The 25891-nt window shown below is 51.8% G+C and overlaps 1 protein-coding gene across 6 annotated transcripts in view; it reads right to left on the minus strand.

Moving 5' to 3' along the window:
• Window positions 1–1752: 1752 nt before the first annotated feature.
• The window catches only part of ILF3 (interleukin enhancer binding factor 3), a 28247-nt gene continuing 4108 nt past the window's right edge, over window positions 1753–25891 (minus strand). Inside the window, exons 2-20 of one of the 6 annotated variants that reach the window (XM_080823426.1) lie at window positions 17373–17471; window positions 16787–17016; window positions 16452–16629; window positions 14356–14503; window positions 12829–12920; window positions 12344–12439; window positions 11540–11651; window positions 11022–11119; window positions 10342–10453; window positions 10123–10233; window positions 9616–9815; window positions 9075–9242; window positions 8516–8638; window positions 8257–8433; window positions 8006–8159; window positions 7804–7857; window positions 4069–4434; window positions 3053–3181; window positions 1753–2432 (exon numbers count right to left, since the gene is read on the minus strand). In XM_080823426.1, coding sequence (XP_080679552.1) covers window positions 2296–2432; window positions 3053–3181; window positions 4069–4434; window positions 7804–7857; window positions 8006–8159; window positions 8257–8433; window positions 8516–8638; window positions 9075–9242; window positions 9616–9815; window positions 10123–10233; window positions 10342–10453; window positions 11022–11119; window positions 11540–11651; window positions 12344–12439; window positions 12829–12920; window positions 14356–14503; window positions 16452–16629; window positions 16787–17016; window positions 17373–17375 — 2688 coding nt within the window. In that variant the 5' untranslated portion in view covers window positions 17376–17471 and the 3' untranslated portion in view covers window positions 1753–2295. Of the gene's footprint in view, window positions 2433–3052; window positions 3182–4068; window positions 4435–6007; window positions 7356–7803; window positions 7858–8005; window positions 8160–8256; window positions 8434–8515; window positions 8654–9074; window positions 9243–9615; window positions 9816–10122; window positions 10234–10341; window positions 10454–11021; window positions 11120–11539; window positions 11652–12343; window positions 12440–12828; window positions 12921–13872; window positions 14504–16451; window positions 16630–16786; window positions 17017–17372; window positions 17472–25891 lie in introns of those variants that run through there. The other 5 variants (XM_080823425.1, XM_080823424.1, XM_080823427.1 and 2 more) reach the window with 5 other exon arrangements.

The following is a 25891-nucleotide window of genomic DNA, read 5'->3' on the forward strand; positions in this document are numbered from 1 at the left end:
TCGCTCAGGTCAACACAACTTGGCCCGCCTTGGGGAGTGCTCAGACCAGGCCCAGAGATCAAGATATGCATCCATCTGAGTCAAGCCACCCAGGGATCTGCCCTTTTTCACAAGAGCAACATGGCACCAAGTCACAGCTCCCTGAGACCTCCACCTTCAGATGGCCTGGGAGTTTTTCCCATGGTCTTGAGATTCCTGCCCTTGTGAAGGGCCAGTGTTCAGAAACTTCAGGAATGGCGGTGAGTGATCCATGCGGAGAACACAGGCCCACAGTTCGAAGGCATTTGGCAGGCGGGGCGGGGCTTCCCCCTCCGTGGGTTTTGGGTGGTACAGGCACCAACCACAGCCCACATCTCATTTCAACACAAGGTCCTACTCATCTCGAGGGGCTCTTTGTCCCAGCCCCTTGGAAGTGTCTAAGAGAGACGATGGGTCACAGATGTTGTCACATCTCATCAAATTCTGGGTGGGGACCACCTCTCAGGTCTACCTCGTCTCCACTAGTACACACACACACTCAAGGGATGCCAGCTTGCGGCAGGCCGACCCGGATGCTCGCGCTGCGGACCACCTCTCGGGCGGGCAACACATCATCCCTCCCTCTCCTCGAGCTGGACCACCCGGGTCTTCCTATGCTCCAGCGAAGGCAAAATTCTTCTCGTGTTTCCTTTTGTCTAGCGCAGAACACCTTCCTTTCACCTCTCCAAAGCAGAGCTTCATCCTTTGAAGGATCACTGGATTTTCTGACTCAGCAGAAGAGTTCTGAGGCAAAAAAACTTTGATCTTCTTCCAAAGCATATGGCTAACCAAGCACGAGAGGCCAAGGGACTCCTCAGGGTTCAGAATTCAAATGAGCCTGGTCTGAGAGACAGCAAAGACGGCAAAGAGAAGGGCCCCTGCAGAAGTGCAGCCCCAGGGCTCAGCCAAGAGGCTCTCCCGAGAAAGAGCTGAAGCCGAGGCAAAGGCAGTCAGGGCGCCAACCCGGGCCCCCTCCCCCGTCACAATCCAGCCAGAGCTGGAAAGCGCTGCTCTCACCGCAGGTTCCTCCACCTCCTCGTAGCTGACACTTCCGTAAAGAACGGTCAGTAGTATCCTTGGTCTCTGCCCACTGGGTGACTATGTCCCCCATACAAGGCAAAACTGCCTGGGAATGAAAAGAACCGCTCCAGGGAAACCTGCTGGAACGGGGCTGGGTCGCGACAAAGCCCCAACCACTCAGGCGCACTCTGAGCCTCTGGGCAGGGGCGGCACCAGGGAGGAAGGCGCGGCTGTCCGAGACACAGAACCACGCCATCCTGACGTAGAAGGTTCTGTGGCTGGGTTCCCCAGATCCTGGGGTGCTTTAGCCAAATTCAATCGGCCTTTTTCAGTCAGGTTACACATACCAAACCTAGGACATTTCATTCCATGGTGATTTGAAACTGCACTTAAAACGACACCAGAATTCACGGAGCAGAAAAGCAAGCATGCGGAATTGTGTGATCAAATCCCCGAACACCAGCGTGGGCCGCTCATAAGCCACTCTGCACACCACCAGGAGCCCCCTGGGACACCAGGAATACGAAGTCCCACGTAACCGGCTCGCTGGCCCCAGTCAACCTTGGACTACAGGCATCTAGAGGCCTGGAGCTGGACCTTTTGGTGACAGGGGACTCCCCTGCCACCCCTGCCCTGCCTTCCCGTGCTGGGAACAGTGGAGGAACCTGCCCTTCACACTGCTGGTGGGTCAGACACCCAGGCCTACGACAGGCACAGAGTTTCTTTTTCTTTATTTGTCTACATTCAGCTTAATTCAGATGTACTGCCTGAATGATCCAGACATACAAAAAAAACCCCACTCTTTCCCACTGGTTTTTAAAATAAAATCTTCACTTATAAAACTGAAACACTAAAGCATTAAAATACAGAAAGCTCGTTTAACTCACTTCACAAAAGCATTAACAGATGATGTATCCCTTCCGTAGCTATTTAAAGACAAACTGAGTTAACACGAACACCAATCGTAAATAGACAGAGGGATACGGAACTGCAAGAACTCAAAAAACTCTACTCGGACAAAGTTGTGATGGCAACTAACAAACCATTGAAGACACAGAAGTCCCAAACACGGCTAAATATGGGTCACAGGACGGGCCACGGGGGTGACCAGCTGCACCTCACGACACGGCAACGTGGACAGGTTGGGGCGGAGGGGGCCTGGAGGGGCCAGCTGACATGTTAACTGTGATGCATAAAACTGAATCTTACAACGAGGGGTAAGTGCAGAAGGTACAAATCTTCACCCCTCGGGGGGCTTTATCTATACTGGTAGTTCATGCTGTGGTCTGCGTTTCTGCCGTAGCCGCCCTGTGAGGACTGGTAGGAGCTGGGAGGGCCGCTGTAATTCTGGCCGGACCCCGGGGAGTTGTAGTTTGATTGTGACGAGTAGCCTCCTGGGGAAGAGAGGGGTGGGTTAGAGGTGAGGGGCACGGGGCCCGCCCTGCGAGCAGAGCTCAGGACCACGGCCAGCACCCGAACTGTGTTGTGTCCACATCGTGTCCATGGGTGAGACCACAGCAGGAAGCAATACGGGCACGGCCTCTCTCGCTCAGTGCCTTTCCTGAGTCATCGGGGCTGGCAGTCACCAACACCCTGTGAGGCAGCCACCGGACCTGGTTCGTAAGCAGCGGGGATCTGTCCTGTATAGACCGCGGCAGTGGGAGTAGTCTTTGGGGGCCGCCCAAGTCCAACGCTGTGCCTGAGGCCCCCAAACCAGAGACCACACAGCAGACTGTCTGGGCCTCAATGTTGCCAGCATTTTTCCATACAGGGCATTTTCCATAAGACCAGGGCAGCATCTGGACATCTGGCTTCTAAAAAGCCAAGAAGGGGGAGGTATGCCTAAGCCTGTGTGCCCGCGTCTCCCTTCCTGTTCCCCCACACAGAAGCCAGATGGCAGGTGCCACCACAGCCCCACCTACGCTACCCACCTGCCCACGCCAGGCAGTGCCCCTCATCACCAGACCTCCTCCCTCCACCCCCCGCACTGCACCACCTGCTGATCCAGGCCCACCTTGTTTGCCTTGGTATGAGGAGCCGCCCCCAGAACCGCCGCCGTAGCCCCCGTGTGACCCTGGGTTGTAGGACGACCCGCCTGAGCCGTAGCTGTTCCCGCCGCTCCGGCCTCCACTACCACTGTAGTCTGGGGGAGAGAAGATAGTGTGGTTAAGGAGCCTTGGCAAAGGCACAGCTGGGGGGTGGTCCAGGATTCTCGTACTATGGCCCAGGAAGTGGCAGGCCCTAGATTAAGACCACAGGCCTTTACAAATCTCCCTGTCCTGTCTGCTTCGTCTGGCACACACCAGTTGGACCGAGAACTGCCAACGGCCGGCTGTAGCCCTGCAAGGCCATCGTGCCCTGGGTCAACCCGCTCACCAAGCCTGGAGGCCCAGATGCATCCCGCCTTCCCACTTTCTCCTCCAACCCAAGCTTCCCAGCAAGTCAGGAACCACACAACAGCTCCCTTTCCTCCCACCCAGCTGTCACCAGGCACTCAGTGTCCCCTGGCCCCCACAAAGAGAGCACGGCTTCTTTAAAGTCCCTGGCCCGCCTGCAGACCAGTGTCCCATCACAGAAGACAAGCGCACACCTACGCCTTCCTAGCTCGGCCACCAGCTCAGCTGCGAACTGCCGGGGGCGTGGAGGAGGCAGAGGCCCAGGCAGAGTGGAAAAGTGACTTGGGCACCTTGGGGGCTGGAGACAACGCTGTCACCAGAGCCCATTCCTAGAGGTCCCCTCACAGCAGCTGGCCCAGACTCACGAACTCCACCCTCGTGCCCCAGCCTCAACCCACAGGCTTCCTTGGCAGAGGAGTCTCTGCTAGTCCCGCCTTCAGAGAAAGCGACAGGAAGGGAACGGCAAGGATCTGGGCCAGGGGAACTCTGCCTCCAGGATTTTCCTAAAGCCCGCCCGGCTTCCTTCCAGTCCCTCAGCAAGAGGTCAGGGCAACGGCTGGGCTTCCGCCACTCCACGGGATGCGCCGCTGGCCTGGACTGCGGCCAGGCCTCGGGGCCCTGGAAGCCAACTCACTGAATTTGCTCTCGTAGCTGTAGTCTGATCCGCCCCCGCCCCCGGGGGAGCTGTAGGAGTTCGAGTAGGAGGAGTAGTTGCCTTGTCCATGGTTATAGCCCTTCTGCTTGCCCTGTGGGGGGCCATAGTTGCCGTACTGGCCCTGGCTGTAGGACTGCTGCTGGCCTTGGTGGGACTGGTAGCCCGAGCCGTAGGAGGGCTTCTGCTGGCCCCCATGGGGCTGCTTCTTCCCAGCGTGTTTCGGGGGCACTGGTGAGTTGTAGTTGTCGCCTTGGTAGTAGGAGCCGTAGCCAGAGGAGCCACCACCGCCCCCGCCGCCGCCACCACCGGCATTCCCCGAATGCCCTCCGTTGCTGTAGAACTGACCTAAACAGGAAGGCAGCGGGTCAGGCGGAGGGTGGGGGACACAGGTTGGGGGGGGAGACAGGGAGGGTGGCAGCTGTGGGTCCTGAAGGCTGACCCACAAGCCCGCGGCCCGGGCCGGGGCGGAGGGACAGAGGCAGGAGAGTGAGGAGCTGCGGCTCCAGTCCTTCAAGCAGCCTGGTCTGGATGGGTCCAGCCTTCAGCGCCACTCCCCCAGCAGCTGATGACAACAATGGATCCTTGCCAAGCAGCGGCAGGACAGCGCGCCCACAGCAGCTTTCGCAGCGGATGTCAACATTACAATGAGATGAGCTCTGAGCGCGAGATGACATTCAAGACTAGCCGACTGTTACCCAAATGTCCCCAACGGTGACAGGGAAAGCAAAGCCCCAGAGAAGCAGCTGGCCACCCCCACCATCCCCCCTGCTGTGCTGGGAAAAGGTCTGCAGTCACAGGCCCGCGGGAACCCCGAGAGATGCTCTCTGACAAGGCCCCAGAAACTGGTGTCATTCCTGGATGAACAGCTGGTCTGACATGGCTCTTGGAGGAGTAAACGGAGAGTCGGTCAAGTGACCTGGGGTATCTCCCTGGTGTGACCTGCACAAACATAGGACTTAAGGAGAGATTCTCATGGCGGGAAAGGAGGCTGGCTAAGAAGCTGGGGTCTGAACATCCAAGCCAGGCCTCCAGCTACAGCCGCAGAAGGCCCCCCCAGAGGGCCCCTCTGTTCCCAGCACAGCTGCCAGGGGCAGGCGGACCGAGCGTGAATTGACAAGCGTGCAGGGAGGCCGCCACATTCTCAGACCCTGAAACTGAGAATGTCACAGCAAGACCCTCCCTCTGGCCCTACGTGTCGATCCCATCCCACGAGAACAGGTATGTCCTCACCCTGCCCCCACCAGACACTCAGGTGGGCCGATGGGGGATGGGTCAGCTAAGCAGAGGTGGGAGGAAGGGGAGGCCGGGCCACGTGAGGGCTCTCAAGCCCAGCAGAGCAATCCCCAGCGCTCACACGCGAGCAGTGGGGCTCCTGGCTCCTGGAGCAGGTAGGGGGGCCTGTGGGCACACCTTTGCTGGTTGGTGCCGCCTCTTGTCTACAGACAGCCCAGAGCTACCTGCTGTGCCCAGGGTGGGCGGGAGGGGGAGGGGACCCTCCCACACAGCCTGTCCTTCCTTCCCATGTTTAGTACCAAGGGTTCCCCCCGCCTTTTGGGTAGCGTGAATTTGGGAGTCATTGATTGCCTCCCACCTGCGGGAGATGTGCACCCCACACTGCCAGGTCTTGGGTTGCTGGAACAGTAATTTGGATAAAACTGATCTGTGACATCAGTTTATTCTCTTCAGGCGGCCTCCTCCACCCCTCCACCCGCCCCCATCACAACGCCAAAACACCAAGGAGAGAGACACAGTCCACAATGCAAGAGCGCACACATGCGAAGGCCTGGCAAGGGGGCTGGAGGACAGGAGGTCCGCCTCAGACCCCCTCTCAGAACCCCGCCACCTCAGCCGCCCCACGGCCTGAACTGAGCACCTCAGCGCCCCTCCTCAAGCACAGGAATGAATGAAGACGCCAAGTACTGAGGACTTGTTACTTTAACATGTATTGATTAAAAAAAAATAAAGGGAAGGAGAAGTTTTCAACGTCATTTCAGGATAACTATTTCCTGGTATAAAAAGACATTATTCTCAAACAATAACTTTCTAAAAAAAAAAAATACATCATGCAAAGTTTTAAAAAGTTTCACTGAATGTTTCAAACCTCTGGGAACAAATTATATAGTAACCGTTTTGACCATTTTTTGCCTGAAGAAACGCAAAATCTTGCAAGTCAACGCAAAGACAGGCTTTGCTGCACAGGACTGCTGCTGACCAGAGCCCAACCGCGCTCTTTCCAGAAGGGCCTGCCACTGGGAAAAGTTAGAAACCCCAGGCTGCACCCTAAGGTGAGAGGGCAGAAGATTCCAGGCCTCCTGGAATCTATCATAGCTGCACACCCAGCAGCATGGACCCTGTGAGGCTGGCTCCTCACTGGAGAATTGGGCTACGTATTAAGTCTTCCTGCTTAATTATTTTAAAGCCCCATTACAACAAATAAACTCTAGAATCCCATGCACTTGCAGCTGTGATTAGGACTTGCAAAATTCCACGTTCTCTCTCCCTTAAAGCCTGTCTGTTTCCTGCACTAATAATGGAAGCACAGTTTTGATACCTTTGAGAGTTCACCTCTAACTAAACCAGCCACAAAATACCGCACCCCCAAACAAGAACCCACCAGAGCATTTACAAAAGGCGGGAGAGGTTAACTTAGCACAATGTACAATTCCCAATGTTCCCAACGTTTTACAAGCTTATTTAAAAAAAGGAAGAAAAAAAAAAAAACCAGTTGCTCTGGATTCAGATGTGATAAAATCGTTTTCATTACTGTCAAAGGCATCAACCAGATGTGGGAATTTGTTAAAAGGTTAAAAATTCATACAAAACCTGCTGTAAATTAAGACAAAGGTAGATTAAAATGCATCATTATCTGTCTCTTAAATAAAGTAATGCTTTCCATAAAAAGCAAAGGTGGGCTTTTGCCTTGATGCTGACCAACGCTGACTCTAGAATTCTGTGCAATTCTGCACAAAAATGCGTTCTCTGAAAATTGCTTTCCACTTATTGTGAACTTCAATATGACCAAGTTCAAAGGCAAATCACGATAAAAACTGCCATTGTCTTAAATTCTGCAGGCTAAGAGTTTCAGACAAGCTGCGGTGACAAGCCACGGTTGAGAAACCCAGTGAAGCACAGGGGCACAGCACGGACACTTTGGGTTTTGGAGTTCGAGAAAATTGGAGTAAAAAGTTGATTTTGTGTGCAATACTTTTAGATGCTCTAGGAAGACCCAAAATCATGATAGCCGTAGCAGTCTGTGAAAAAGTCACCTACAAAAGGGGGAGACAGAGCAGAGAAAAAAAATTAGAATTCTTTTGAAAAATGGCACAGAGCGCCACATTTGAAATTCATGTTTTAGATTTCTCTGCTCCTGTAACCCCCCAATGAAGGCTCCTTCTCAAGACAAGAGCTGTGCACTGTCAGGAAAAGCATCATCACAGGACTGGTGCTTCACATGGCTTAAAGCAGAGAAATTTAAAATTCTGACTCTTAAGAAAATTTCAAAGCACACAAATACGTGTGTCAACATTTAAAGCACAAATTACACTTCTGCAGCACGGGGCTGGAGGACCGTCTGCTCTAATTACTGAGAAAAGCTGTGGGCCACTCCTCAACCTCGGGGAGGCTGCTGCGGGTGGGCCGCCCTCTCCTAACTCAGGCGTGGGAGCTGAGCTGTAGCTTCTCCCCAACCTCAGACAAAGAGAAACACACACTTACTGTAGCCTGCTGTCGCCGAGTTGCCTCCATACCCATAGCTGCCATACCCAGCGCCTGGAAAGGAACACACAGGGTCATGGGGGTGGCAGGTGAGTCTGCCCTGCCCCTGCCTCTCCCACCGTCTCGGCCCGACCCCCGGGGCCCCACGTGTTCCAGGGAGCCAGTGGGGTCCGCGGGGACAACACAAGGCCAGGGTCCTCACCAGCGTTCATGTAGCCTCCATGATTGGCGCCACCAAATCCTCTCCCTCGACCTCGACCTCGGATGTTCCCTCCTCTTCCCCGCCCTCGAAGGTTCGGGGGCGGGGGCACTTCATTGTGCATGGGGCCTCCCATGCCGAACCCAGGGTTATGTGGCTGCGGGGGAGAGAACAGAGACGAGCGGCGTTCACCTCGCACTCCGACTACAGGAGAACTCGGGCTAAAGCCAGAGACGGTGAGGCCGACCGCTTACCTTAGCAGCAAATTTCGGTCCCCCCCTGACGGGCACAGGGGCTCTCTTCTTCTTGTTGGCTTCCAGGGCGAGAGGAGCATCAGGGAACAGCTTTTCTAGTGCTGCAAGAGCGGCATATGCTTTTGCCACCTTTTTGTTCGAGCCAGCACCCTGAAATTTCTGTCCATCCACCTCGACCTGGGAAGAACAGGCACGTGTCAGGGTGGCCCCGCGCCTCCCCCCGGGGCAGGAGTTAACTCCTGGGGAGCTGGCTGCTCACCTCCATGACAAAGCGCTTGTCGTGGCTGCCCCCGGTCTCGGAGATGAGCTCGTACTTGAGGCCACGCCTCTTTTCGTTAAGTTCCATAACAGGGTTCTTGCCATGCTTGGTCAGGATCGGCCCCTGCTGTTTTACGTTCTCAGGGAAAACAGAAAAGAAAACCAAAAAACTCAGCTAAGGGCTTTCCGGCATGTGGAGGAGGACAGCTGCCCCCAGACACGACAGAGGCCCTCCAACCCACCTTCCCTCGCCTCCCAGCCTCCGGAAGTCATCGGAGGGTGTCCAGCAATGGGACCACCTCCCCCGGCACCCTATCTCTGGGGAATGGCCTGACTTCGGCTGAGGACCATCCCACTGCAGCCCCGGGGGCTAGGTCAGCATCGGCAGGGGCCCTCGTGGTGGCAGCTCAAAGGCTCACCCTCGGCTCCCTGTGCAGGCCCCTGGACTGGAAGCTACCGTTTTGGGGGAAGTAACGAGAACCAGCAACCACGCTGGCTCACAGGACACAGAGCTGCCCGCGGCATCCCGTTGGGCACGCCGGCCCCCACCACGTGCTCACCTCGGCGGTGGGATCGGAGGGGAAGGCAGTACTGGGGGTCGAAGCAGCTTCCACCACAGGCGGAGGGGCCACCACGGCCGGCTTTGCTTCCGTCTCTTCAGCGGAGTCCTCCCCCTTGCTAGAGTCTCTGCCTTCTGCGCCGGTAGGCAGGCCCATGTCCTGTAACACCTGCCGGAGGGACACCCGCGAGACTCCCCAGTTAGGGATGGGGACTCAAGCACCAGAGTCATCTACGCAGACCTCGTCCCATCCCCTGGATCCCGAACCAGCCATCGGAGGCTGCCCCTCACCCCCCAAATCCTTGACGCCCAGCTACATTCAGGGACTCTGCTGTCCACCACAATGATGAAGCTATCCTTCCACTTGTGACTTGGAAGACATTTAAAAACTACTCATCTCCATGTTCACACGCCCTCCCTAAGCCTGGTGTTGTCCACGCTGACAGTTTCTATGGCCCAGGATGGCTGGACAGGAGGCCTGATGCAGAAGCACTCGCTGCATGGAGAGCAAGCACACGGTGCTTGACCCCGCCCATGTTTACCTTAACAGCCACGTGCAGCTTGGCAGTCTTCTTGGACGGCCCAGAGGCCTCAAATGAGTTGCCATCCACCTCCACAGACATGGTAAAGATGGGGGCGTGGACCGGACCGGTCTGGGAAACCAGCTTATACTGCAATCCCGGCTTCAGCTGGTTGAGTCTCATGAGTGCGTTCATAGCTTGGGGAGGCTCTGCCTTCTCCTCTGCAGAGACAGAACACAGGGTTCCAGACCATCAGTCGGCGCTCCCCAGGGTGGGGGAAGGAATCACCCCGAACCCGCTACCGCGGCGTGTCACAGCACGGCGGCCTGGAAGCCTGCTCTGGCCACAGCCTCACCCGCGCTGCTCCCAGCACGTCCACCCCCACTTGCGTTCCAGACCCACACTATAGTCAGTCAAAGACGGCTGCCATATCCTGCCATAACTAAGGCAAAAAGCAAGCATCTCACCACTTTGGGACTCTTAATTGAGCCTGAAGACACGCTACGGACTAAAAACAAACACCAATACCTTTCTTCTGAATCTTCTTCTTCTTTTTGCTAGGAGACTTCTCCTCCCCATCTTCTTCCATCGGGCGTTTCATGGGCGTAATGGCATAGGTGGTGCTGGGGGGGATTTGAACTGAAGGGAGAGATCACGACAGAGAAGGCTGAGACTCCCTCCTGTGCTCCCGCCAGCAGATCACGCCAACACCAGCAGGCTGGGGCCAGGCCCCCGTGGTGAGCTTACCTGTGTAGTCCACTGGGTTTTCATTCTTTGGTTTCTTGGGCATCTTAGAAGGCAGAGGATCCATACCCAGAACTTTATGGAGCTGGCCAAATGCAGCAAGTCGCAGAGCATGCTGGAGAAGGGGAAGAGGACCTGACTCAGCCGCCCTGTGCTCCCCACCAAGGTGTGTGCGCTCGCTAATGCCTTCTGGAAGGGGTGGGAGCTGAGGGGATTGCTAACGGTCTCCCCTACAACAGCAAGGGGTCCCCCAACAGCCAGAGGAGGGCCTGACTGCCAGGGCCCAACCTTGCTGTGGGGGAAAGCCTGCCTGTGACCACCCCCCTCGAGAGGAATACAGGAGACCCCAACCTGGGGACTGGTTGCCACACGGAGCCACGTGGTGGGCCTGCAAGGGAAGGACCCTGGAGCAGGGCACACAGCAAATACATCTCCCCGCTGAACTCGGTGTCCAAAAATAGCACTCGAGCAGGCTGAGGGGACAGGAGACAACCACGCGTGGCGCCAAGGGAAAGAAGCAGCCCAGATTGGGGCGCCCTGTATCAGGCACAATCCCTTCTCCTTCGGTCCCCAACCTGAGCCTACGAGTCCAGTGGCTACCCTGAGAATACCCAGTAACGGAACTGGAAGCCAGTGATTACAGACTGGGTAAGGGCTCACGTTGGCAATGGCGATGACTATACCTGCGCACTCTGTGTGATATCTTCCCGTTGCTGTCTGTCTAGATGCCCAATAGCATCAGTGGCTTCTTTTTCACAAGGGTCATAAATGCCAGAACCATCTGAAGGCAGGAAACAAGGAAGATATGCAGAGGATTATCTTTTAGCATCTCGGAAGAGTTGTGCTGGCTGAGGGGACCAGGTGCGTTACCCCCCACGCCCCATCCACACCCAGCTCTGGAAAACACGCTGAGCTCGGTGACCCACTCGGCGTCCAGCCCGTGAGAGAAATAATTCACGTGTCTCAGAGCAAGGAGCTCGCGTGGGAGTGGGTCACCACCGCCCCGGATCCGCCCTGAGTCTCAGCTGCGGAGCCGGCACAGGGCTGGATATGATGGCGCAAGAGGGGAGTCGCATGCTTCGGCCCTAGGGGGACATGGGGCTGCTGCTGCCCTAACCCGGTCAGGGGAACCGCCAGGAAGTGGCCTCGGGGCCTCGATCCCTGTCCTTTCCCTGCAACCTGCAAAGCACAAGGCCCCAACCTGGCATCACGATCCCTGACGCCAGGCACTCCAGCACTCTCCGCAGGGCCTCGCCGGCACCCATTGGTCTGTTAGCTGTGCCGATGGATTTCTCACAGAGAAGCTCAAGGGGCTGAAAGGCAAGAGGGACAGTTAGCGCTGCTATCCAGGAAGTGATTGGCTGACGCTGAGGAGCTGTCACTGGGTATGTGTTTTTGCGGGGGGAAGGGGTGTCTAAGCCCTCCAATTTCACAAGTTGGGGGGGGTCACGCCCTCAAAGATCACAAGCTAAGGATGAACCAAAGTCAGGACAACTAGAACCCGGCTTGGTGACTTTTCCTTAAAAGGATGAACACTGACTCTGTCAGACTGTGTGAGCCAAGAGGCAAAGCAGAAACTGTTCCCTAGATACTTATGCATTTACTACGCAGTCACTTCAAAATATAAAAACCAATCTTAACTATGGGCTGTTGATAGGCAGCTGGCCAGAATTGGCCTATGGGCCCCATTATATCCCCGTCCACGAGCAGATATAAAAATGCTTCTTCACAGTAAATGCGCTACCTGGCTAGTGCCCTTTCCTAGGCTGAGCTACGCGTGTCCACCATGGCAGGCAGTGGGGGGTGGGGACGGACATCCTGGTCTAGCTCTCATCCCTCACCCGAGGTGTGGCACAAAGTAGTTCTCAATAAATGGCTAATAAGGGATGCAATGGCCACAGCCCAGAGGGCCACTCCGGCCCGGTTACTGTAACATATTCCTGGAATACGGGAGAAGTCTCCACACACACAAACCCCAAGTGGCCACAGCTATAAGATGCCTTACCCATCCTCTGAGGGGACCCCAGGTGGGCACGCGGGTACACAGGTCCCTCAGAACCCGGATGACAATGACACATGACTTCAGCCCGTTGGCTCTGGCCTAGAGAACAAAGCACAGGCTCTTTACACCAAGGAACCTCCCTTAAATACAAGGCAAACATGAAAAACACAAGTCTCAGGGTGCTACTTTGTCAAGGGTAAACGGTGAACGGTCAAGACCATCAAGTGTGTGGTCAGCAGCAGTTTCACCGTGTGGACAAGAACAATGTTACTCTTGGCACAAAGCAGCAGCAGCCCACCTACTCAGTCACAAGCCTCCTTTGGGGACGTCAAATTTGTCTAAGCGCGCTCCGTTAGCAACTGCACTCCAGCAGGTGCTAAGTTCGGCACAGCGGTCTTCAATGTTACCGAAACTTTATGGTGAAAGTTAGCCAAGTTAAAACTTAGGAATTCTCTACCAAAAGACAAATAGAAGAACAAAATGCAAACCTGGAACCACTTGGCGTGTCGGAGGGACGCCAAGGCAGCAAGGCATTTCTGCCTGTCCAGAACGTCCGGGGGATCGTTGACTGATAGCGTTTCTATTCATGGATGGAATAAGAAGACAAGGTACAGTTTGACCAAGGGGTTTCTGTCAGGTGGAAAGGGGATGTGGCAGCTTCCTAAAGGGCAGCTGAGGCTCCCAGAATCTCAAGTCATCTCCACCCTAGACCAGGGAAGGAGAAGCTAGAGTGCGTTTAACTCTGCCCTGAGGAGATCGTAAAAATCGGAGGCCCCTCCAAAAAAAAAACAAAAACAAAAACAGAAGTGGGAAGTTACTCTAAAAGGAATAATCCCATGGAGGGGAAGGGGACAGATAGGTGGATCCTATCTTCTAATAGACAATTACCTTGCTTCCTCCCCATGAGCTCCCAATAAATTAGCTATGCTAAAAATTTCAATAGCAAAAATCCCCCCCCAAAAAACAAAACAAAAACAAAACAAAAAAAACCCCAAAAACAAAAAAACCCCAAAAAATAAAAACAAAGCAAAAACCCCCAAAAACAAAAACAAAAACACCATAATAGGTGGGGGGAGTGGAAATGAACTCCCTCTCTGCTTCCCACAACGGCCATCCCCTGAGGCATCTGCAGCAAAGGGGACCACCTCCGCCCACCAGGCGGGACTGCCCTAGCCCCAGCCCTTGACAGAGAGAGTCCTGTTGGTCAAAGGTCCAGCGTCCCTAAATCGATAATTGGAATCAGGTATGAGAACCAAAGGTAATCAAAGAAGAGCAACAAGGGCGCAAGGTGTGAGCCTCTGCTGCAGCAGAACTGGGGCGCATCACCGCCGCCCCCCGCGTGTCAGGGGTTTGGATAAGGCCTGCGACCTCCGCTCTGCACTGCAAGAGCTCGGATTAAAAACAGTTTGCACGCAGAAGAGACACCGGAGGGGCCCTTGGTGGCCTCTGAATTACGAAAGCGTTATGAGCCTCTGAGATTTTCGGTTTTGCAAATCACACAACTGTTTACAACTTTATCCAAAACTCTGTACCGGCTCTTTGCATTCCAATCCCGGCAGCCGATTGAAGCGGCCCCTGGAGGCGGCCGAGCGAGGCGGCCCTCGGTTCTGCTGCAACACAAGCTGTCTGCACGACTCCAACGTGATGTTCATGCAGAAACCATCTGGTTGTCTTCCAGAATTTACAAGCCATATAAAATCACCAGGGACACACTTTTCCAAGGCCAGAGAACGCTCAACAGAAAAACCAAGTTAACACTGATGAGAACACTCAAGGATTCAGATAAAAAAAAAAACGGTGCAATCCTCTAAGAAAAGTGCTACTCACTTTTAGTGCAACTGTTTTGTCAAACTCCCAAGTGCTGAAACTGCACGGGAGACGGGGTCTCAGAGTACAGGTGGTCAAAGCTACACCGACAGCCTTTTAGCAAAGCAGTCTAAAACTGAATAGCACATTTGCCTGGTGAGGGCACACCAAGTTTCCACAGTCCTGCTGGCCTTTTTCAGCCTCCCTACCTCCGGCTAATACTTTCTCCATTTCTTCTCTGACAACGGGAGATGTCAGGTGGATGGTCAGGGACAATGGAGGCTCTTTTGTGTTTTTTATCACAATTGCAGCATCGTCAACAGACTGGAGTATTTCGTACTTGTCTTCTGTGACCGCCTACGAAAGAAAACGCAACTTTCAAACACACTTCCTCCCCAAGGCAGGCCATCGACAGCTCTGCCTCGCGGGTTACCCCAGCACATGTGGCAGCTTCTTGGGTGGAGACGGGACGGCGGTGCCTTCATCTAGGGGATCGGGACCTCCCTCCTGCCCACCAGGTCTCTGGCCATTTTCTGGGTACTCCAGAGCCGAGGGTGTGAATCCTCATTGTGTTGTGTGGGAGTTGTGTTAACTCTGGGCAAGTCACTTCACCTCATTGAGATACTGGTTTCTAATGTGTAAAATGGAATTCGTGACAAGACCGACACCACTAGGCTGCAGGCTCACACCGACACCGCGTGCAAACACAACCCCCAGCACAGAGGAACCCACTACTGGGGGCCGGGGGCAGCCATCAGTGTGGAAAGAGACGGTGTAGTAAGGGATTTGTGTCACAGGACGCACACACAGAAAAACATGTACTTGCGGCTAATGCGTGTGTCTATAAAACGATGTTCACCTGGCTTCTGCTTTCTCCTTTATACCAGCTTATGTGCCTTAATCATGAAAATTCAAACTATTACGGTTTTTGTGAGGGGAAATATGAAGGCACTAGCACGCTGAGGAGAGGACAAACGCAGACTGAAGAACCTGGGGTTTTTCTCCACCTCAGCACCAGGGAGCCCGTGGGCGACGGGGACAGCCTCTGCCCTGCGGACACTGAGCAGCCACCCCTGGCCCCCACCCAGCAGAGATCAGCAGCACCCCACTCCCCGGCTGCTGTGACAACCAAAACTGTCTCCAACTTGCCAAACATCCTCTGTGAGAGCCAAAATCACCCCAGTCAAAAACCACTAATCTGAATCAATAAAAATACACTCTATTTGCACCTTTCTTGAAAGACTTTACGAAAGAGAAAAGAGGTCTTTCCTTCGGAAACATTTATAACAATGCAATTTTCATCAACAAATATACTATTTATAGACATGGATTAAAATTAACACAAAAATGACCACCAAAACAGAAAAGTTAGGGCTTCATTCACCCAAAACCTGGCTCTCCAGAAGTACCTACTGTACTGCATTAGCTCCACACTCAATTCCGACCTCTATCCCAAATCCCAAGTTATCAGGCACATGGGGAAAAAAAAAAAAATCTATGTTTACATTTGAAAATGAACAGTGCCTTTCCCTAAGGAATTCCACTTCTTGGTTTTGTTTTGTTACTTATTCTTCTGCTAATCCTGTTGCTGAATCGAGGGTGAATGTGTCCCAAAGAGGCAGCACACGGTGGTGACGCATGGAGGTCCTGAAACCCCCGGACCCACAACCAGGGGTCCTGGGATCAACTACTCAGCTCCTCGCACCCCAGTGACATCTCCTGAAATACTCGGACAACAAAATCCCATCTTAAAGGATCATTACAAGGAGAAAACTTATAAACACATATAAATAAATACATATACGTAAGAACACCAACAGCACGCCTGGCCCAGAGTCTGGTATAGTAAATAGTAAATGCACAAGAAATGTTGAGGGTATTATTTATGCAACACTTTGGTAACAAAACACAGAAGCTGGTTTTTAAAAACCTCTTGTGTCCAGTTTTGGATCAGGGAGGAAGAGTTAATCATTGTACCTTCTACCCAACCCTCCGCATACCCGCCCATCCACCCCACTGGATGGAGCATGGACTTAGGGCTCCAGTCCGGTACGGCCCAGCACACAGTAGGCACCAAGTCTTTCCTGGCTGATAGCGTCTGGGCCCATGGTGGTCAGGTGCCGTCCCAGAACCTCAGCAGCCCTGCGGCATCCTGCTGTCACCTCCGGGCCAGGCGTGCGCAAGCACGTGTGAGGGGGGCTTTGCGGCGCGCCTCCCGATGCACGGCACAAGTGGGCCTCTCTTCTGTCCCGCCGTCCTCGACAAGCATGACCCGACCCCACCCTGGGGAGGCAGTCACACTCACAGCGAGCTGGATGGCCAGGTTGTCAGCCACCTTGTCCAAGAGGGCGGTCGTGGGCTTCTCCTTACAGAGCAGCACCAGCTCTAAATCCAAGTCCCCCTTGAGCAGCAGGCCCTTTGCCACGAGGCCCACGCGCATCACGCCGCGCAGGGTTCTGGTCATGTGCTCCGTCTTCTGCTCCCTGAGGGACACACAATGCATGCTCAGTGAGGGAGTCCACGCAGCCAGAACCCAGAGTCCCTGGAAAGGCTGGAGTTTCTTAGAAAAGGAGATGCTCACTCTGATGCTGGCCAATCTCTCTCGGAAGGCTCCCCACCCTCCCGAAACCTCACACGTACCCAGCCCCTTCTTTGGCCTCATCCTCCGGGGGCACGTCCACATTCTCAGACTCCGCATGCTCACTGCTGCCTTTCTCCTGTTCATCTATCCAGTCGGACACGGCCTTGAGCGCCCTCTCTGTGTGTGACACCATGTTCTGGACCGCCTCCAGCTCCTCTTGGGTCGGATAAACAGAAGAATGCTTTGCCATCACATGGCGATCGTCATTCACAAAAATTCGCATTGGACGCTGGAAATGTGAACACTCAGTTTAAAACCTTGCACAGACACCAAGCCCCCCTCCGGGTATCTTTCAGGCTGCCCAACTCAGAATTCTGCCTTATCACTTGTGTCAGAGCAGGCTGAGAAGCAGGACAACCAGATGGAACAGCTGTTCATTCCGGAGGCAGCTGAGAGGGGCCACACTCAACCTAATCTAAAACATTTGTATGTGTGTCTGTAACTGTATGCGTGTGAACTCTGACATGATGTAGTAGTATTTGTAATTCAAATAGTCTAATGAAAAAACAGGAGAATCAAATGCCTTGGGGAAATACCACATCTCTGAATATCATGAATAAAGAAGTATGATTAAAAAAAACTTACCATCTTTACTTCTTTTTTCTGTAGTGTCTGGAAATCAAATGTTTGCTTATCTTTTCAAATTGTGACAGATTTCCTTGGTGTTATCAATACTTCAACTATCTATAAGATCAGAAAATCTTTTTAGTTTCAAGTATTTCATAGATAGATGAATTTTAGCAGCCAGACACTGAACAGGATGAAGGACAGTGACGCAGCCACAGGAAGGGGCCCTGTTAACCCAGGAGGACACATTTTTATTCCAAGTAGTCACTGCTAAACTGAGGTACAAACAACGAATTATAAAATCCCGTAATCCCGTAAAAAAATCCCGTAAAATCCCGACTTCCCACCCACATCCAGTAAATTTCTATTTCATCTCCTTTCATCTTTTTTTAACGTAAAATATGCCAGTTTTTACAAATATAGACAAAAAAATCAAAAACCTATGAGCCTCCAATAAATGTTCAGCAAACTCTTGGTGCTTGAAGAAGAAAAAGAGAGGGGAGGAGCTCTGCTCTTTGAAGGTAATGAAACAGACGAAGGAAAGCAGGACACAGAAAGCCAGTTTCTGCACTGGAAAGACAAGAACCTTCTGCAACATCAGGTGGACCTGACCGTGGCTCCACGTGGCCACACCTGTGCGTTCCATTTTGGAGAGGCAGAGAGAACGCAAGTGCGCGACAGAAGTCCTCAGGACAAGCACAGCTGTAATTACCATCTCGGGCTCTAAATAACAGGCTGACTACAACCTACTCAATTCCCACTCTGTGCAAACAGTCTGGTCCACACTGAAATCTTCCAAATGAGTAAACAACAACAACAAAATCCATCAGAGTAATACACAACAGAAGAATGCACGCATCCCATCCAACCACACAACAGCCAGCAGCTTCAGTCTTGGTCAGTCACCAGCCAGGGCAGCAGGCCCCACTTGGAAAGGCACACATTTCAAGGACAAACCTGGACGTGATGGGCCAAAACAACAATGTCCCACAATGCTTCAGGACTACCTCACAACCTAACTGCAAATCTGCAGCTTTCAAAGCAGAACTATAAAGCTGAAAGGTGGAATTAGAGGGGGCTACAGACAAGCGGGGGTCAAAGGCTATGCTGTGGGAGGGCTGGGGAGAGGAGTGAATCTCTGGGCTCCGCTCTGGTCTCAGCTGTTCACTGCGCCCTTGATGAACCGCTTCTGCACACACCTAGGCTTGCCTGTCCAGCCACTAGCCCAGGTGGCCCTCAAGTTTCCTTGCAGCTTCCTTCTACACCTGTGACACAGATACGGCCCCTCTACCTTTGCAGGAGGAGTGAAAATTAAACAAGTCAACCTACAGAAAGCAAGCAGCACAAACCCCATGGACCCTTCACAACGGCACCAACTTCTTCCACCAACGAGATCTTCATTTGCCAGGTTGCCCTGGGAGGCTAAGCAGTGAGTGACACACAAAGTGCATCCCGTATGAAAAAGTTCCCATTCCTTCACTTAGGAACACGGATATCAAGGCTGTGTTCAAAAAGAATGTTTTATTGTTACGCATTATTTAAGATAAATTACGGTTGCAAGTACATTCCTGGTATTTGCTTTAAAACACCCCAGGGAGGCAGGCGGTAGAGATGGGGACGGAGATAAAATGGGACGATGCAGGGGCACCTGGGTGGCTCAGTGGGTTAAGCCTCTGCCTTCAGCTCAGGTCATGATCTCAGGATCCTGGGATCGAGCCCCACATTGGGCTCTCTGCTCAGCGGGGAGCCTGCTTCCCTCCCTCTCTCTGCCTGCCTCTCTGCCTACTTGTGATCTCTCTCTCTGTGTCAAATAAATAAATAAAATCTTGAAAAAAAAATGGGACGATGCAGTGCTGACAGCCGCTGAAGCTGGGAGACGGGTATGTTGGGATTCACTTGTGATGTCTGAAAACTGCCATTCTGGTTTTTTTTCCCTTTAACTGCAGAACGGACTTACGTATTCCTAAGAAAAGCGCAGCCATGGCAGGTCATCCAAAAATTCAACCAACACTCAGATACCCAGAATCTCAACCGAGAAGCAGACTCCGAGAAATCACAGCCCACTGGAGACACGGCCATGCCAGACGGCCCCCACTCCTGGCCACGTTGACGCCGGAACCACATCCCTCTGAGTAGCGAAGACTGATGCTCCAACCATGCTGATTTACTCAACACGTATTTAGCACGTACTTTCTCCACACGAGGCCCCGGGGTTGGCTTCCGGGACAGTGACAGACACGTCAGACAAGGGCCTTGCCCCCGCAGACCTGGCTGGCTGGCACAATGTAGAGAAGAAACTCCAGCTTTCCGAGCCCAACAAGGTGCCAGGAGCCAACATCTCACCACACACTTACCAGCTCTTTGTGCTATGCTCCGCCGCTGCCACGAACATCAAATGCGGAGACTTTAAAAACAACAGAACTTAAACCAAGGCTTCAGAAAGCTAAGAGTTTTTCATTCCAGGTTTTACAGACCTGATATTGTCTAACTTTCTAAAAGGAGCTCCCCAGAGAGATGGCTGATTCAGCACCTCACCCCGGAACTGTGGGAGCCTGGTCATTTGCCCATCAGAAAGCAAAGAAGCGGGGTGCCTGGGTGGCTCAGTTGTTTAGCACCTGCCTTCAGCCCAGGTCATGATCCCGGGCTTCTGGGATCGAGCCCCACATCAGGCTCCCCGCTCGACGGGAGACCTGCTTCTCCCTCTCCCACTCCTTCTCCTTGTGTTCCCTCTCTCTCGGTGTCAAATAAAAAATAAATACATTTTTAAAAAAGCAAGGAAGTGCCTGGACATTAACGCAAGTCCAAAGGACAAGGAGTTGACTTGTAAATGCTCCCATCAGCTACATTTGGAGCAATGGAATACAAAAGAAAAAAAAAGAAACATAAAATGCGGGGCGCCTGGGTGGCTCAGTGGGTTAAGCCTCTGCCTTTGGCTCGGGTCATGATCTCAGGGTCCTGGCATCGAGCCCCGCATACGGCTCTCTGCTCGGCGGGGAGCCTGCATCCCGTTCTCTCTCTGCCTGCCTCTCTGCCTACTTGTGGTCTCTCTCTGTCAAATAAATAAGTAAAATCTTTAAAAAAAAAAAAAAGAGGGGCGCCTGGGTGGCTCAGTGGTTTAAGCCTCTGCCTTCAGCTCAGGTCGTGATCTCAGGGTCCTGGGATCAAGCCCCGCATCGGGCTCTCTGCTCGGCAGGAGCCTGCTTCCCCCTCTCTTTGTCTGCCTCTCTGCCTAGCTCTGATTTCTCTCTGTCAAATAAAATTAAAAAAAAAATAAAAAAAAAAATAAAAAAAAAAAAGAAAGAAAGAAAGAAACATAAAATACTGCCATATATATGAAGTTCCAGAACAGCCAAACTGCTCAGCAGTTGCCCTGGACAGGTGGTGGCAGGGACACCTGGGAAGGGTGCTTTCAGAGTGATGGTCACAGTCTACATCTTGGTAGGGATGGAGCGTACACAGTGGTCAAAACTAAACGGTATAATGAAGATGTGTGCATTACTTAAAAAAAAAAAAAAAAGAAAACAACTGTAACTAAATACTGGACTCTAGTTAATACTTAGATAGAGACCGTAATTTTCGGCCACTCTGAAAGGCATCATAAGGATAAAGTGGATTATATGCCAGAGGCATCCAGCAGATGCATACATAAATAAACGTGAACTGAACGACGACCAGAACAGACAGATGTATGAGACAAAACCGGAGCCAAAGGTCCACGGCTGAACCTAGGCTATACCCACAGGCAGCTGCTCACTTTAAATCTGTCACCTCCAGTGTATATTTGAAAATTCTCATCCTAAAACATTATAAATATATAATCAAAACTGATTCCGCACCAAAAATGTACATAAAAGCTTGAGTCTGTAATAATACTTAATAAAAACCCCAGGGGCGCCTAGGTGGCTCAGTGGGTTAAAGCCACTGCCTTCGGCTCAGGTCGTGATCCCAGCGTCCTGGGATCGAGCCCCGTGTCGCGCTCTCTGCTCAGCAGGGAGCCTGCTTCCTCCCTTCTCTCTCTGCCTGCCTCTCTGCCTACTTGTGATCTGTCTGTCAAATAAATAAAATCTTTTAAAAAAATAAATAAAATAAAAATAAAAACCCCAGAACCTAACTTGCCACCACGGGAGGGGTCCATTCCAGCTCCCTACTCTGAAAACGGGGAAGAGGGACTGAAGCCCCCCCCACAGCTGAGGTGGGCATCGCAACTCAGAACTAACGCCGTCTGACAAAGAGAAACGGGGAGTAGAAGATCACTCTTCTACCAATGGGTAAAAAGATACTGTGTCACGGGACGCCTGGGTGGCTCAGTGGGTTAAGCGTCTGCCTTCAGCTCAGGTCATGATCCCAGGGTCCTGGGATCGAGCCCCACATCAGGCTCCCTGCTCACCGGGGAGTCTGCTTCTCCCTCTCCGTCTGCCTGCCACTCCCCCGCTTATGGGCACAGGCAATCGTTCTCTCTCTTTCAGGCAAATAGATAAATAAAATCTTAAAAAAAAAAAAAAAAGATTGTGTCAAAGGAAATGAGTCCATCGAAAGTACCTCACAGACAAATGCACCTGCCGTCCTGCATGTAGGCCTCCATGTGCCGCCTTCACCATTAAAACTCGAACGTGGGTGCGCGTCTGCTGCAGGCGGCTGCAGCCCCTGGTCTTCCTCTGCTCCAAGCGGCAGGCCCCAGAAGGAACCCTGAAGAGACCCACTGGGCTGTGGCTGGCCGTGACCACCACACCTGGCCCCCACCTGCGGAACATTCAGCCCCAGAGCCCTCCTCCTTTAGACCGGGCCTTGGTGGTGATGCCTCCTGACTCAGGGGCACAGAATTATGTGAGCTAAAAGAAACGCTGAAAACTGGAGACAATGCTCCTTTGCAGGCCAGCAAATCTGGTCTCCGTTGTCTCTATGAACCCGGATCCATCATCCCAGCCCGCTTTTTCAGAAGCCAGGTGCTCTTGTCTTGAATACCAGGGAATCCAACTCATTAACAGACATAGGGGTCTTCTGGGCAAGCAGAAACCTCCTTTCCAAGATTTTTAGCGAAGAACACTGTTGGCGAGAAGCCCCCAACACTCACCTACCCATAAGCAACACTCCACTGGCCCCTGCCAATCAAACTTTAAACAGAAGCCGCTCCTGCAACCACCTTTATGATTCAAAAATGGGGCATAAGGAAGCCCGATTTTTATCAGCCCAGCTTCTCTGAAAAGAAGCCAAAGCAAGGAACGGCTGGAGAGTGAAAATCCGGGGTTTTAAACATGAACTTTGTGTGGCTTGGGATGTCCTAACAGGGATCAGGTTTCTTTCTTCTCGAATCCAGCCCACTCACAGCATGTAGAGTTATGGAAGTTTAAACCACAAAACCTTTCTCTTGCAGTATGATGACCACCTCTTTGACCTCTTGCTAATTAGAATGTGACATATGTGGCACTTGCTGTTGGAAAAAGAAACACACCCACGTCAGCATGCGTGGATCAACAACCGTTTATAGAATGAATGGACAGGTGTAGTGGCAACACCCTCACAGGTACAGCCCCGCCTATCTTCCAGAGCTGATACCTCCTCTGCCAGTATACTTCCCCGAGTTCCTACTGCTATTCCAGAGACTCTGGGGGAACTGTCTTGAAACAGACGCTCCTCTAAGAGACTGAAGAATTAGGCTTTGACATGTGCAAGGATCCAAACTCCACACCCAACTGCCCCATCTCTGGAGCTGTCCTGTCCTGGCGTGTGAGGTGAAGTAATAGACATGTGCTCCTCTTTAGTGACCCTACAAAACTCTACAGACTGACATCATCAAGGACATGAAAAGTAACTTTAACAAAGCACTTCAGTCAAAAGACACCTATCTAGGGGCGCCTGGGTGGCTCAGTGGGTTAAAGCCTCTGCTTCGGCTCGGGTCATGATCTCAGGGTCCTGGGATCGAGCCCCACGTCGGGCTCTCTGCTCGGCGGGGATCCTGCTTCCTCCTCTCTCTCTCTGCCTGCCTCTCTGCCTACTTGTGATCTCTCTGTCAATTAATAAATAAAATATTTTAAAAAAAAAGACACCTATCTAAAACCTGGTTATGAATGCCACTCTGAAAGATTTTAAAATCCAGCACAGATCTAACACCTAGTACAGTGATTCCCAAATCTGTCTGCAATGGTATTTTTACTGATCCACAAGGAGATATAAAGTTAGGAATAAAGATTTTCACAAATATTTTCTATTTTAAAAAGCATGTCTTTCTTCCTCAAGAAAAGACGGACACGAGGTACACTAATTAATTACAAAGATATTTTCCTTGACTAAATAAAAAGTTGACAAATACAGATTTTTTCCCCTCAAAAGGTTTCTGGAACTACACTGGTGAGACCCCGGACTCTAGGGCCATTGGTACTGTACAGCATTCACGGATCTTGGGAGACAGAAGCCCCAGGTTTGTGCCCACCAGGGCTCTCCAACCTAGCACCTATGGGACCTTCCAGCAAATTACCTACCTATTCAGAGCTGGGTCAAACATGAGTCAAACATGGGTCAAACACTAGCTAACATAAGAGCTGCAAATAGTAAGGATAAAACGTGACTTTATGGAAAGATACTTCATCGATCATAAAACCGCAAATGCAATATATTAAAGGAGGAACTTCAACAACTCTTCGACGAGCCAACAGAAATGTTTTTCAAGTCTGCCTGTGAGAGGACCTGACAGTAAAGTGTGTACCATGACTCCAAGTGGGAACTGCCAAACCTCCTTTCCAACATCCTCTTCAAGAGGCAAGGGGGCAAAGTAAGTTTAGGAACTCTTCCACACCTGGCTGGGGAGGGGGACACCCCCCACCCTGGGCAACCCTTCCTTGTTGGATTTTTTTAAGTAGACTCTACACCCAGCGTGGAGCCCAACGCAGGACTTGAACTCATCACCCTGAGAGCAAGACCTGAGCAGAGATCAAGCGTCAGATGCTTAATCACCTGAGCCACCCAGGTGCTCCAGATTTTTAACTTGGCATGCAATCTGTTCACTTCCCCCAAAGCATCCCCCCCTCCAACCACTGGAAAGAAAACAAGACCATTCCTCAAAGGAAGTGATGTATACATGCAAATTCACAAACACGAATTATCTTAGTGGGTGAGGACAGCACTTTTCAGTTTTTAAAAATTTTATTTTATTTAAATTAATGTATACTGTATTACTAGTTTCAGTGATTCATCAGTTGCGCGTTAACGCCCCGTGCTCAGTACATCACGTGTCCTCATTAATGCCCATAGCACAGTTACCCCCTCCCTCTTCCAAGGGCCACCCTCTTTTAAATAAAACTTTTTTATTTTGAAGTAACTGTAGCTTCACATGCAGTTGTAAGAAATAACAGAGATCGGGGCGCCTGGGTGGCTCAGTGGGTTAAAGCCGCTGCCTTCGGCTCAGGTCATGATCCCAGCGTCCTGGGATCGAGCCCCGCATAGCCCCGCATCACATCGGGCTCTCTGCTCAGCAGGGAGCCTGCTTCCTCCCTTCTCTCTCTGCCTGCCTCTCTGCCTACTTGTGATCTGTCAAATAAATAAATAAAATCTTAAAAAAAAAAAAGAAATAACAGAGATCAAGTGTCCTCTGTAACCAGCCCCCACCCTCACCCCCTGCAATGGTAATATCTTGCAAACTACATAGTATAGTATCACAACCACAACAGACATGGATACAGTCAGACACAGGCCACTGCCAGCCCCACAAGGATCCCTCCTGTTGCAAGTGACTGGCCACACTCCCCTTCCACACACCCCATATGCCTAAACCTAAAAACCACTAATCCATTCACCAGTCCTATAATTTTGGCATTCCAAGAATGTTATGTATGTGGAATTGCGGAGCATGCAACCTTTCAGCATTGGCTTGTTTCATGCAACATAACTGCCTCAAGACTCATCCAAGTTTTGTTATCAACAGCTTGCTGCTTTTGGTTGGTGAATAGCATTCCTGAGTATGGAGGCACCACTGTTTAACCATTCACCCACTGAAAGGCATGGCTTCCCGCTCCTGGCTTCAAGAATAAAGTTACTATGAACATTTGTGTATACATTTTTATGTGAACATAAACATTCATTTCTTCGGGATAAATGCCCAAGAGTGAACTTGCTGGGTCATGTGGTAGTTGCCTATATGGTATTCCAAGAAACCGCCAAGTGTTTCTCCAGAGCCGAGATTTTAAAACAAATTCAAGTTAACTTCATCAAAATCAACTCAGTTCACCTTCTCTCCACTCCTGTCAGCTCACACATCTGCTCTGTGCTGCTCGGGTCACTGGTGAGCCCTCACCGGGCAGCCTTTATTCCTTCCTGCAGACATTCTGCACAGGTCACCCACAGGACAAATGCTTATTAAGGGCTGCTACGAGCCATGGGGCTGGGCTGGTTATTTCCACATTGTTAACATTTGGACTGCTTTTCTGAATTATGAGTACATAGCAAGGATTATTAACTAGGAAAAAACCTAAATGTACCAAGAAGAAGCCAACCTAACTTGCAACATTTTATTCTTTAAACACACATAGACTCAGGTAAGAAAAGGA

This window comes from Martes martes (genome assembly GCF_963455335.1).
Source record: "Martes martes genome assembly, chromosome: 1".
NCBI lineage: Eukaryota > Metazoa > Chordata > Mammalia > Carnivora > Mustelidae > Martes > Martes martes.